Source organism: Stegodyphus dumicola, chromosome 1 (assembly GCF_044657685.1).
Source record: "Stegodyphus dumicola isolate Sdum_Otavi_A_Nest chromosome 1, ASM4465768v1".
In the NCBI taxonomy this organism is placed as follows: Eukaryota; Metazoa; Arthropoda; class Arachnida; order Araneae; family Eresidae; genus Stegodyphus; species Stegodyphus dumicola.
In genome coordinates this window covers 232839593-232853468 of record NC_140768.1, presented here as the reverse complement: position 1 = coordinate 232853468, position 13876 = coordinate 232839593, and the positions used below count along the sequence as shown (strand labels likewise).

At 33.8% G+C, this 13876-nt stretch overlaps 1 protein-coding gene across 4 annotated transcripts in view; it reads left to right on the top strand.

The window, feature by feature from the left end:
- LOC118197545 (acyl-coenzyme A diphosphatase NUDT19-like) overlaps positions 1-13876 on the top strand; it is a 146621-nt gene that overhangs the window by 96042 nt on the left and 36703 nt on the right. For all 4 annotated transcript variants that reach the window (XM_085826368.1, XM_085826367.1, XM_035369067.1 and 1 more), the window contains exon 2: positions 1673-2415. In XM_085826368.1, the coding sequence (XP_085682494.1) occupies positions 1675-2415 (741 nt within the window). In that variant the 5' untranslated portion in view covers positions 1673-1674. The remainder of the gene's footprint in view (positions 1-1672; positions 2416-13876) is intronic.

The window sequence follows — 13876 nt, the reverse complement described above, 5'->3', positions numbered from 1 at the left end:
AGTCTTATCTCGAAATGCAGATTTCTGTTTAACATATGAAATAATTTTTATCTAAGCACTTATCATAAAGTTACAAGTTCAGGACTTAGTGCGTCAGAAACCAAATACAGAGAATATAAAATCTTATATTTAAAATTAGGTATCCCATATGGCAAAAACAGAAATTTTTTGTCTGATATTATTTCATTATAATTAACGCCCTCTAAATACAAATGCACTTAAGGCTGAATCAGTCAAGACTTATCCATATATTTATTTGGCTGGACAGCTTGTGCACACGGATTGCAACAAATATTTACCTCAATAGGTTAACGCATTTTCTTTCTTTTTTTTTCTGGAAACAATTAGCAATTTCTGTCGATATCTTTATGAGAAATTTTTGTAACATTGCTTAAAATTTTTGCAGCAGCTTGAATGCCATACAAGAAAAGAAAGATGCGTATTATTAATAACTAAAGTTTTAAAAATGTACTTAAGAAGAATGTTTCTGTACTTTATATAATATTTTCATCTGCAAATAATTCATAAAAATTATTCGTGATTATTATAAATCTCAGTAAGTATCCAGAGGCTTTTTAAAGTGCATATTAATTACTAAAGTATTATTAATTACTAAATTTAAGTATATAAGTTTTAAGAGTAGAAATAAGTATTTTCAGTATTTTATGGCAAGAAATTTAATTAGAAGAGAATGAAAGTACGCGAACTATGATAAACGTGTAAAGTCATTAGGATTTTTGAAGCCGAAAGCATGAAAAATGAGCAATGCCCTCACCGGGACTCGAACCTGGACCTCTTGAATGTGCGCCGAGTGTGCTAATGGTTACACCACGAAAGCATGCAGAAAGGAGGGAGGGACCTTATATACTCTCCTTTTAAAGAGCGATTGGGTATTAGAGGACCCTATCGCCATATCCTGATTCGTCATCCCCCACCTTTTAGTTCGAGCGCCACTGTTAAGTCGAAAAATGAGCAATACCCTAGCCGGAACTGAAACCTGAACCTCTCGAATACGCGCCGAGTGTGCTAACCATTAAACCACGAAGGCATGGAGAAAGGAGGGAAAAAATACCTTATAAACTCTTTTTTTCCCAAAAAAAGCTTATGAAAGGGAACACGCACATTGCGTTTATACATTTCAAGCGTAAAATTAATTCATATTTCTACTTTCGTTTTTTGGGGGGAGGGGGGTGACCACAGCAGCGCGAGATGCTAGAGTACCCGTTTTCTTTCTTTCACTCATAAGTAGGAATCATATCCTTACATAAAAATCATCGCAAATAGCACGCGTCTGAAGTGAATTATTCTTTAGAAAGTTGTTATAAAAAAATGTGTAAACAAGTAGTTACTAGATTTGCTTGAGTGAGTAATTATGTTAAAGGCTCTTCCATGAAAACCAAGACGGCTAACCTATTTAAGGTTCCGTTGAAGTTAATTCATTCAGATTTACAAATACTTTAAAAGATTTACGAATTTAACATTAATATTTTTAATTAAAGTGGTTTCAAGATTTAAATGCGTAAAATGTGTGTCTTATTAAATATCATGCCTTAACACTATGTGGAAAAGTATACTAATTACCAACAGGTATAAAAGTAAATATTTATAATACAAATAATTTAATATTGCGAATTTGCATGTCTTTTAAAGTAAAAATTTCTTATTATTTCAGAAATGGAACACATTCCACCATGGAGAGAGGCTGCCAGTGTCATTATTGTAGTTAGAGCCTCCTTGCAAGAACTTGTGGGAAATAACCTAGCTACCATGATGGTGAGGGCGCACACTTCTCCGAGAGACATGGTGAATAAAAATCATTGTGATTTTCGACTTCTTATGGTGAAGCGTAGCAGCTTAAGTTCTTTCATGGCTAATGCTTACGTCTTTCCTGGTGGACTGGCCGAAATCAGTGATTACTCTCCAAAGTGGTATGATGTATTTGCAGCCCATGGCATAAATAGAGAGTCCATTCAAAAATTCAGTCAGAAAGTTAGCGGACCGCGGCCTCGTATGATCACGGAGTCGGTCACGCTATCATGCGCAAATGTCAAACCAGAGCAAGACCCTCTACCACCGGACGTCGCCCTACGCATAGCAGCGATAAGGGAGACTTTTGAGGAAACCGGTGTACTACTGATGACACGTCCTAAGAAGTCTAAAAGCTCGTCTCTCAGCTGGTATGCTGACATTGACCTTGTTGCGTGGCAGGAAAAAATCCGCAAAGACCCCCTGGCTTTCACTGACTTTTGCCTTGAAGCCAATGTCTGTCCCGATATATGGTCTCTTCATGAATGGTGGGACTGGTTAACCCCGACCTCCGTAGGTCACAGGAGGTACGATACGATGTTCTACGTTTGCTGTTTGGAGAAACAACCCGACGTCGTGCTGGATCACAGCGAAGTCATCACTCTGAAGGTAAGGCCTTTTTTCCGAATTCCTTCCTACATAGCTGACGGAAATAAACATTGGGTCACAAGTTTACTATGTCACGTACTACACTATCATTAAAAAAATAGGTGTGTTCTATATTTCAGAGTCAAGGACAGCTAGTATCCGATAATGATTCCTCCCTATCTCGTCAAGAATGCTTTATTTCTCCATTATGAAAAGTTGTATATAATATTTTTCCGAGATAATATTAGATGAAGCGTATTGTATTCGATACCAGGAAAGACTTAAATTGATGTTGATTTTCATAGTTAGAACATTAGAACTAAATACTTGCAAACAACTGCTTATACCATTTCTGTAATAATATATTCACATTTCAATATGAATATATTGCTATAGGGACTTGATTTGTGAATATTTTAGCACAGGGAAGAATCAGCAGCTATGCTATGACATGAAATAGCTATGCTATGACATGAAATATACAGAAATGATACAAAATAATGGCTCATGGTTTCAGATTTCGGGGCTTTCTATCAGTAGCTGTAGTCATAATAAAAATAATAAGTATTGTCCATAATTCGATTATGAAAATGAACTTTCCCACAACTATTCAAATTTATGCTCTTCCTTTTAACAATTAATCTTTATGGATAAAGATAATGAAGTATACGATGAAAAACTGAAAATTTATCTACCAATTTCAATTCTTGTCAAAAGATCATATTCCTTATTAAGAAATTGAAATAATTTAAACTTGGCTGATGCCTATTTCTCATCAATTCACTTTTTCTACACTTTTAGAAAATTATATATTTCAATGTTTTCTTTGCATTGCTTTATAAGGTATTTTCTCCCTCCTTCAGCGTATCCTTTGTAGTGTAACGGTAGCACACTCAGCGCGTAATCGAGATGTTTTGGTTCGAGTTCTGGCGAGGGCATTGCTGAGTTTCCATGTCTCCTGCTTCAAAATAATTTAATGTCTCTACATTTTCTTTTCTTTCTTTCTTCTTTTTTTTTTTTTTTTTCGTTACGTCACAAATTTAATTCTTTTAAAAGTACTTTTATTTACCTCTCACTGAAGTAACTTAATTTCAGTTAAACATTTTACAAACTGTAATAAAGACAAACTTCAATTATGTCATTCAGTTACCGAAAGCCATAACTAAAATAGCATTTTCGCTCTTCAGATTTCATCTGCTTGTTTCTATATCATTTTTAATCCTCGTCTCAAAATTCAAGCTTTCATAACATCACTTTTGCCTGAAAAATAAGGTTATTTATTGTTGCGCACGTTAGGTTAAATTGATATTAAAAAAGCACACGAGAGCTATCACCTTATTGTGAGGACGCCTTCCTGGAGAACGTTCTAAAAAAATTCTCTAATATTTCAGGGAAACCACAGACATATCCGTGCAGCCATTCGCTTGGGTTCAAATCCGAGTATTCATCTACCAGCATTCAGTAGTTTTAAACTTTTTCGCCCCTGAAGAAGCCTCAGTTTATGTCTAATTAAATTATATATTGCTGTGGATAAAGGATTTCCTAAATACTGTAATGTCATCTGTTATCATTACTGTTATTTCATACACTTTCTTCTTCCTTTTGCTTTTCTGTAGAAATTTTGCTTTTTCTGGAGGTTGTGATAGTATTCTTTCCATAGTTCCATAAAAAAAAGGAATTTTTTCTCTCAGACAACGCCCTGGTAATCCACCCACAGTTAATCTGGAATTGACAGTACATTTTTTGACATTTTGGATCCGGATCGAACTACCAGTGGTCGTCGGTATTATGTAATTAACCACTGGCTGGCATCATTGTTGCGCATGTAATATTTTAAACAAACGTATGCGTAATAAAATTTAATTGTTGAAACATGAAAGCTAAACCGAAACTTATAATATTGAAAATTATGCAACGTCATCTTGACATTTATTTTATAGCCCTGAGTGATTTATATCAAAAGTAGCAGGATGTAAAGTTTGAATTCTCAGCAATATTAGAGGTACTGAATCAGGCACTGGAAATTATACGACATAAATAAGAGATACATTGATGTCCAAATAAGGCAAATTGTTGGTGCTCGGCTGGTCGGTGTACCTTTCATAATACCAAAACGTGAGTTCTCTTTCTGTTTAACAAGCACAGTGTCCAAACTCAGTTCTACAAATGTAGAAAGGCATAAACACAACACGCATTGTATTTTTGTTTTCAATTGGCAAAGGAAATTTGATTAATGGGAATAACAATATTGATGAAAATATACAGCCCGTCTGCAAAGTTTTACGACTGAATTCACAGAGTTACAAGATTTGAAGAAAACATATTTATCGTTACTTAGCCGTCTATATACATTTCTTCTTACGTTATACGTCTCTTTGTCATATTTACAGAACTTAAATCATTCCTTCGTTGAAAGCAATTAACGACTTCTGGACTTCTTTGATCTCCTCGATGCGGTTTTCTAAATTCTAAATGTCTCTCAAAATCGTTCTGTTTAATGTCAGACTTTGTTTTACAGAACAGAGACTTTTCGATATGTGGAATGAATATGAATGGTTACTACTGATTTTACAGAAGTTTTCTTGCTTATACACTGATTCGTAATTTTGGGTATCTGAGCCACACTATCCGAGCTCAGTGCTACAAATGTATATACAGAAAGACAAAAAATTTCATCTAGTCAGAAAGATTGCTCACGCAAGAGGACTTAATCAGAGAGAAATTGAACAAAATGCCATTAAGAAAAGTACGTTGCATTAAACTTCAACATTAAGAATCAAACATGAACTCTTTCTAAATTTTGATAATTTAGCATCAGGAACTATTTCTTTTTTCTGTGTTAGTGTGTTAAAAAGAAATCAATCGAAAAAATATAAAATCGTTACTCAAATTACGGTAAAACACAACATTTTCATGAACTCGGCCTTTTTTGCGACAGAAAACTGGCTGTCAGAAGCTTCACTGGATTGATATTAACGGTCGGGCAGCTGCAGTAAAGACTCTAATAACCGGTATCCATGCTGAAAGTTGGTGTCAGTACTCTCAAGAAATAAAAACTTGGGTAGTAAAAAATGAAAAATCTCTAACATCGATAAATTCAACATTCATTCTCTTTTCCACTACTACGAGAGTTTATGCCACAGCTTTCAGAGGCGTATGATCCAGACTGTCTCGTGCTCAGAGAGAAATGTGGAAGTAGGTTATTTACTGTCTGAGGCACAATAACTTCAAAATCTCTGATTAACGCTAACTGTTCGTGTCTAACACATCACCGTTAAGAACACAAACTGTTCTTAACGGTTCCACTTGCTGTTCAAACTTTTTACTCCAAAGGACATCCTGTGTATCAGGACGAAAATGTACCATCTCAAATCATAAAATTGGTGACAAAGGCGGTTATAGAAAAACCTGAAAAGGAGATTGAACGTCTTATACATTCTTCACCCGTGATCTCAAGTTTGTCTGGGGCATGCTACAAGATAGGACTGGGAGTTGTTTTCTTCCTTCGCCATCAAGAAGCGAAATACCGACTGTTTTGAAAAAGGAATAGCTAAAAACACCTTTAACGATTAAACAAGACTTGCATCTGTAATTTTCCAGAAAAATTTATTGCAGTATTTGTCTTCCAAAAGAAAACCTCCACAGTATTATATTATTACACTCTAGATGAAATATGCCGCTCAAACGGAATAGTGATTAGTAACTCTGACTACCGTACCCAAGGGTGAATGTCGGAAGAAGGCGTCGATTTATGTAAATGTATAGTGTCTTTTTGCGGCATGGAGGAACTCTAAATATAAGGCTAGCCAAAAGTCCTTTTTGGTGGTAGGGAAAGAGGATTGGGAGACCCTCAAACTACCCTCCCAAGGTCTTTCCCTCAAAATCGGTTGGAGCTGGACAAAATCGCGCTATTCCCTATTTAAATATAAGGAGTACGATGACTTTCGTGGGCTTGTTCTGATTTAGACAAGAGAGATTAATCCCAGCAACAACAGCAGATGGAATATTTCAGTTTTATTGTGACTTCTGTTCGTGTAAGTGATGAAATATTCTTATAACGCTATGATTAAAATGATCATCTGCAAGGGTGAAGGTATGAAATTCATACAGTTTTTTAAAAAAAATGATAAACCTTCAAATTTGAATAAATAAAAGCAATTTTGATGATGCACATAGTTTAACTAATCTTACTGATATTTAAAATGTAATTTGACAAAAGAAGTAAAAAAGAACAGGTTTCCTTTTAATTAGTTTCCAGTATGTTAATAACATTTTTCTCTTTGCCTTTTGATTTTTTCTTCTTTCCAAAAAAAAAAAAAAAAGAAAAGAAAAGAAAAGAAAAAATTATAAAAACAATGTTTTTTTTTAAAACATACGCTTGTAAATTAAAAAATGCTACGTGCAAAATCAAGCTAAAGTAAAATAATACGATTTTTTTTTTTTTTTTTTTTCTTTTTTAATTTGATTACGGCAAAGCATACGAGGGCTAGCTACTAGAGGAAGGAATGTCTTTATGAACGGCTTACAAGAAAATGAGCCAATAAAATTGGCTCTTATACATGCCATATATGGACAACCCCCCCCCCCGAAAAAAAAAGTACTCATGGAACGAGCCGTTCTCTGATATTCAAATGTTGAACGGTTTTATCCACTCGATGACTGCTGAACCGCTAGCGATATTGAAGGATTAAAGTAACGTTAGAGCAATATAGTGGGGATTAGGGCTGAATTATAATGTAATTATAGGTAGTATTAAATATACACTAAAAAATTATTTGATGCTTGAGTATTAGTGCGACCACCTTGGCTCAGTTTGGCGGTATTTTACAGAAGCAAAAAGTGATTCGGTGAATTTTCGGATTGCAACCAGTGTTGTCAGAAAATTTTCAGCTAAAGTAGCAAAAGCAGACTCAAGAAGTCGCAAAACATCGCAAATGACGTCAGAGATCACGTGATTTTGTGACGTCATAGCTGCGCATGCTCACATGACCTCTGACGTCATCACAAATTTACTGTCTATTGGTTCCGTAAGTTATAGACTGTATTCGATTCTTAGTCGTTTTAATTACGTATCTTAGCTTTAACGAAAATTTTAAAACTGTATTTCTCATTTTCAATTCCTTAATATCCATTTCATTTTTAATTAATTCTCGTATAATTTAGGTTCTATTTTTAAATTAATTTGTGCATATCCATTCTTAAGAGATTCCTCGCGTTTAGATTGTTTGCGCTTTTGTACTAAATTTTTTGAGTTAATTTGTTTAATTCATTGTTTTTTTGCTTAATTGTGAACATTTTAATTGACGAATGTTTTTCAGTGAGTTTTCCTTTCTGCCTTGTGGGCTTATTTCGGATTCTGATTACTTAAGAAAGATTTATTCTTTCACAGTTAAATTTGCTTGTGTTGTTATTTAGAAAAATGCCGTTGCATTGATTTTTAAGTCATTTCCATTTCTTAGTTTTTAGTAATATTATAATCAGGAAAATTAATTTCATTTCTTTCTCTGTTTGGTTACCCAATATATGTTTTATTTCTTTCTCTGTTTGGGTATCCAATATATGTTACATTTTTTTCTCTGTTTGGTACCCGATATATGTTACATTTCTTTCTATGTTTGGGTACCCAATATGTGTTTCATTTGTTTCGCTGTTTGGGTACCCAATATATATTACATTTCTTTCTCTGTTTGGGTACCCAATATGTGTTTCAATTGTTTCACTGTTTGGGTACCCAATATATGTTTTATTTCTTTCTCTATTTGGGTATCCAATATATGTTACATTTTTTTCTCTGTTTGGTACCCGATATATGTTACATTTCTTTCTATGTTTGGGTACCCAATATGTGTTTCATTTGTTTCGCTGTTTGGGTACCCAATATGTGTTTCATTTCTTTCTCTGTTTGGGTACCCAAGCTGCGAGTTCTTTTGTTCAATTCGTCATCATCATAGAACTGAACTTAAAAACAAAACGGACTTAAAATTTAAACTGAACTGACTTAAAAACAAAACACACAGGAGGGGAGAGGAAGGTGAGAGGTCCCGAAGCAGTTTTTTTTTTTTTTTTTCTTTCTTTCCCACCTTTCCCCCTTCTCGTTATACTGAGGTCAGGCTGTGTAGCCTTAAAGGAAACCTTACATGTAAATTGGATTGCCAGATGCCAAATTCTTTTTAAGCCTAAATAAACTGTTTTCTCTAATGTAAATTATTTTTAATTGATACATTAGTTTAACATTTAAGCATTTTACGATGTATTAAAAAAATCTTTGAAGTCGCAAAAAGTAGCATATGGTAGCAAAAAGTTCACAAAATCGCAAATACTGAAATTGTAGTTTCACAAATTTGTCAAAAGTCGCAAATCTTCGCAAAATCGCCCGATCTGGCAACACTGATTGCAACTTAAAACGGGTATGTTTACCTAAAGAACTGTCATGCGCATGGTTGCCATAGTTTGGCGAGTTCTGAAAATTTGATTATTTCTTCTAAGGACAGTGCCCACCAGCGGCCGAGTGGTAACGTCGCTGAACACTGGTAGTGCGGTTCGAATTCTGCAAACGGGCTGGCTGCATGGTTTTCGTGGCTTTCCCCATGTGTAACGTGTATACGAGCCAGTTTTCCTTAGAAAGTCCTCCACGAAGCCATCCCTCCCCTTAGGCAGATTGCCCTCGAGGCTTTGCCATAATGACACACACACACTTCTAAGGTGGTTGCGATAATATTTAAATACTAAATTTCTTTTTAAGTGGACATTTATGCATATTTTTTAAAAAAACGTTATTGTTTATAAAGGCTAATTTAAAATCAGAACCAGTACAAAAGATTACATAACATTAGAAGAAAACACAAACTTGATGTAAATATATAAACTATCTTATAATTATTTTTGTTGCGGAAATTTAGAGTAAAATTATTTATTTCTAAAACATATATATATATGTTACCGTGAAAGACCGAAATCTGGAGAATGTCGACTTTCACCGGTGAATGTCAACATTCACATAGTCTCTTGGTGTATGTCCGAAATATTTTCCAAATACTCTTATTTCTGACTTACACCGGTCAATATCGACATTCACCATGTACTAATGGTGAATGTTGAACATATAACAATATTATATTTTCTTCTTCATAATTCAGTCGCGAATAAATGCATTTGAAATAAGAACTTAAGAACATGAGAACCTAAAACACACAATACATTCAAAATGAGAAAGGAAAATAATAGAAGTTAAAAACTTGCTTAATTATACAGTACGTTCTAAATGAGAAAATAAAATAACAGTAATAAAAAACTTACTAAATTATGTGATTCAAATCTTATTTATTGCAACAACTTAAAGTATTATGGCACTTTATGACCTCTCTTTTCGACTTTCACCAGAGCATATCTGTGATTGTCGACATACACCGGTGAGGGTCCGAATATACAAGAATGTAGTGAAATATTCGGTCTTTCACCGACGTATTTGGTGAATGTTGATATTCTCCGGCGAAAGTCGACATTCTCCAATTTCGGTCTTTCACGGTAACATATATATATAATTTTGGTTTATTTGTTTATGGCAAAGCATTCGAGGACTATCTAAGTTGAGGGATGCCTTTATGGAGGACTTTCTAGGGAAAACTGGCTCGTATACATGTTACACATGGACAAAAACCATGAAAGTCCCCATGCAGCTGGCCCGTTCGCGGGATTCGAGCCTCGGGCCGAACTACTGGTGTTCAACGACTTAACCGCTCAGCCGTTGGTGGGCCATATATATATAAAATAACTCAGGTGCATTCAGCACAAAAAAGGTGGGACGCATCAATATATTTTGAGGATTGACGAGCCGATTGAGGAAATTTAACTTGCGATTTTCATGTCTCGAAAGCGCGAATTGAAATATACATTAAATTTTTATATAGCACTGTTCTAACACAGATATTTTGACACAAATTTGGACTTTTTTTAATGACACGCCCCCCCTTTTCCCCCATATTTCGATTGCACGATCCAATTTATACCAAAGTGCCAAGATTTGTAAAAATCGCAAGACTAGTTTTTAAAAAATTAGTTTTAAAAATTTTGCTCCTCTGAATTGAATCTGGTATATATTTTTTAATATCTCTTTTTTTTTACTAAGCTTACTTGATTCCTCCTTTCAGAATTGGAAATTTAGTTTCAATCCAAATAAAATTTGCTGATATTTTATGATATTTTTTTAAATTTGTATTTTTCTGTAATTTTTCTAAATTGGGAAAACGTTTTTGAAGTATAACCTATAAAACTTTTACCATTACCTTAAAGTAGATGTATTTCTGGGCATATCTGCAAAAAAAATAGAGTTTTTATTCAAAAGTTCTAAAATATACGTAAATTTATATTTATGCACGTTTTGAAATTTGGCATATTTGTTAAAAGCGATAATAATGTCAAATATGATTTACACATTTTGTTAAAACTGTTTGAAAAAAATGAATAACGAACCCTTTTTTTTTCCTTTCGTGTACAATGAAAGGGAGAGAAAAATCGGTTACCATAAATTAAAAATTTCGCCAGGAGTATTATTCTTCGCACAAACTGAAAAATGTGCGCCAAGATGAATTTTTAATTTTTGCTTCTCATTAAATTTTACAAAATTTAATATTTAGGCACAGTTTGAATCGAACCGAAATATGGAAGGACATCCATATGCCATTTCAGGAAACGTCCGACTTTCTGTCAAAATACCTATGTTAGAACAATACTATATATATAATATATGTCGTAAGTCGTGCTTTCGAGGCATGAAAAACGCAAATTAAATTTCGTCAGTTCGTCAATCGGCCCAGTATAACGGGAAGATTTAAAATTGTCCACCACCCTTTTTTTTTTTTTTTTTTTTGGCTGCGCATGTGTACATAAATGTAAACAAAATATATAAAATAGTGTTATTTTTAACTATAATATCTATCTAAAATACATATAACGTCAATATATATATATATATATATATTAACAAATAATTAAATATAAGGAAGGACTGTAAAGAATCCTGTGCCAAGGCTGCAATGATTTATATATATAAGTAAACAAGGTAATTATTAGTAATTAAAAAGCCAAATTACTTGTACTAAAACTACTAAGTAATAAAATGAGAATTTATTTATGAGAACAGTTTTTTACATATCATCTCCTAGGAAAATGAATTTGAGGAAACTTAATAAAAAGTTAATTAAAACTCTGATGTAGTTATATATGCATCTATAATATCTGAGGTACAAAAATTAAAGAAGTATTTTAATTTTAATTTTAAAAAATATTGAAATTAAGATTGAATTAAGCTTTTATTAAAATTAAAGACACTATAAATCACAAATTGGATTTACTCTCAAATTTAAGTTGATAATAGATAAAGCTTTTGACTAATGAGTAATCTTGAATAATAAAAAGAATGCATGAGATATTCAGCAACTAATAATGAGAACTGATTTCTGCGATATAATAAAATTTAAAGGTGAATTAATTGAAAAATAAATTAAGCAATTAATTTGAACTGATCGATTGTATATTAATTTTCTATTACATACATATAAAGAGACACAAGAAATATTTCAAAATGCAAACAATAGAAATTAAAGTATCTTTTTCCTGACTCAAAAAGTGCTTGCAGTGGATATTAAGTAGCAGCAATTTATTTGTGGATTAATTTCAAGTGGATGAATATTTCTACCTTATTTGGGGTATATCCCGGTTTTATGCATTGAATAAATTTTTGTTGTACCTTTATGAATCATTCGTCCTGTTTACTTCTAAGTAATGTCGCCCAGGTATAATGGTTATGGGAGCCTACTAGGGTGGCGAAGGGCAGGTTTCGAATCCCGGAGAAGGCAACATGGAAGTTTGTAAATGTACAGTGTCCGTGCGGCATGGCGGCACTCTAAATACTCGGAGAGCCAAAAGTTCTCTCGTGTGGATTGGTGGAAGACTCCGGATCCCCCCCGGGGTTCTCTCGCTCAAAATTGGGGGTGGAAAATCAGAAGTCCAATCTCTCTTCGGAATGGGCTCTGGCAACCATTGTTCCATGTAATATGTACAAGACAGCAACAACTTCTAATTAGTGCATTGATCAACAAAATCCAAAACTCCTATAAAAATATGTAATAAGTTCGTAGGCTATTATTTTTATAACTTAGTAACTTAACTGTTACTTACTTAACTTACTGGTTATTTCAGTTTCTTCTTTAGCACTTCCTGGGTAACACTCGCATTCTCCTGCTTTTTTAGTTCTGTTTGTTTTCTGAATGCAAAGCATTCTGATTCTGCAGAGTCCTTGATCGCTTAAGTTCATTTAATATGACTGCGGATATTCAGTACGCCATTATCTCGTTACCTTGGAAATCTCTCTTCACTTCCCAAATTATTTTATTATTTCCCCGTATTTTTTTAAGCGAAAACAAAATGATTCTTTTCTTCTTATAAATGCAACGCATAAAGCTACTACTTACAGTCCTAAATGTTGAGAACATTTTGCATTATTTTTCAGTTTTATCTCAGTTTCTTCTAAACAGTTATGTTAAGCATTGAACTAAATAGATTAGAATTTTTTAAATAAACAAACTGATCATGTTATTTTCAAACTTTCTCATCAAAATAAATTTTCTTTATCACAAAGTTATCAGACAGCTACATCTTCATTATCTTCAATATTTACGGAAAATTTGGAATATCTTTCAACACCCTCGAGCATCTAAATCATCCACACTTAGCCCGCAAGTCCGGCCAGCTTGTACATGCGGCCGAAACGGAAATTTATTTACAGAAGGTAGAGGTTCACCAGCATTGAAATAAAATTTTTAATTTCTGAAACGTAAGTTAGAATTTAAGTTTTAAATGTATTGTAAAATTTTAATTTTGTGACGCTGTTGATGTAGCTGTTAAAATACCAACGGATGCTGTATGCATAATTGTGGATTATATGAGCATTATATTTATAAACAAATTTAATTTTGCATGGCGCATGAGTTGTAGTTTGGTAGTTGCATCAATGACAATTTTGATTGTTTTAAAAATTTCATGCATATATTTCTAGAATTCACTCTAGTGTAGAAAAATGTGCTCTTTGATTTGCGCGAAATACCGACGTTGATAGCGGTTTTCTTGTAACGCAGAATCGACTCTGTTTCTCAGATGTTAATATGACCGCCATTTATTTGTTACGTGCCAATGTTTTTCTCAACCCGGTAAGAACTTACATTAGTTTAGTGGCCGAGCGGTAAAGTCACTGAACAGTGGCAGTTTGGTCCGAGGTTCGAAACCCGCGAAAGGACCGGCTGCCTGTGCATTTTCGTGGTTTTCCCCCATGTGCAGGGTGTATACGAGCCTATTTCTCTTAAAAGGTCCTCCACAAAGGCATCCATCCCCTTGGGCACATAGTCTTGGAGGCTTTGCCGTAATTACCTAAAACCAAGCATCTTAGTTTAGTGATTCAGGAATACGTGATTTGTATTACTCGTAGTAC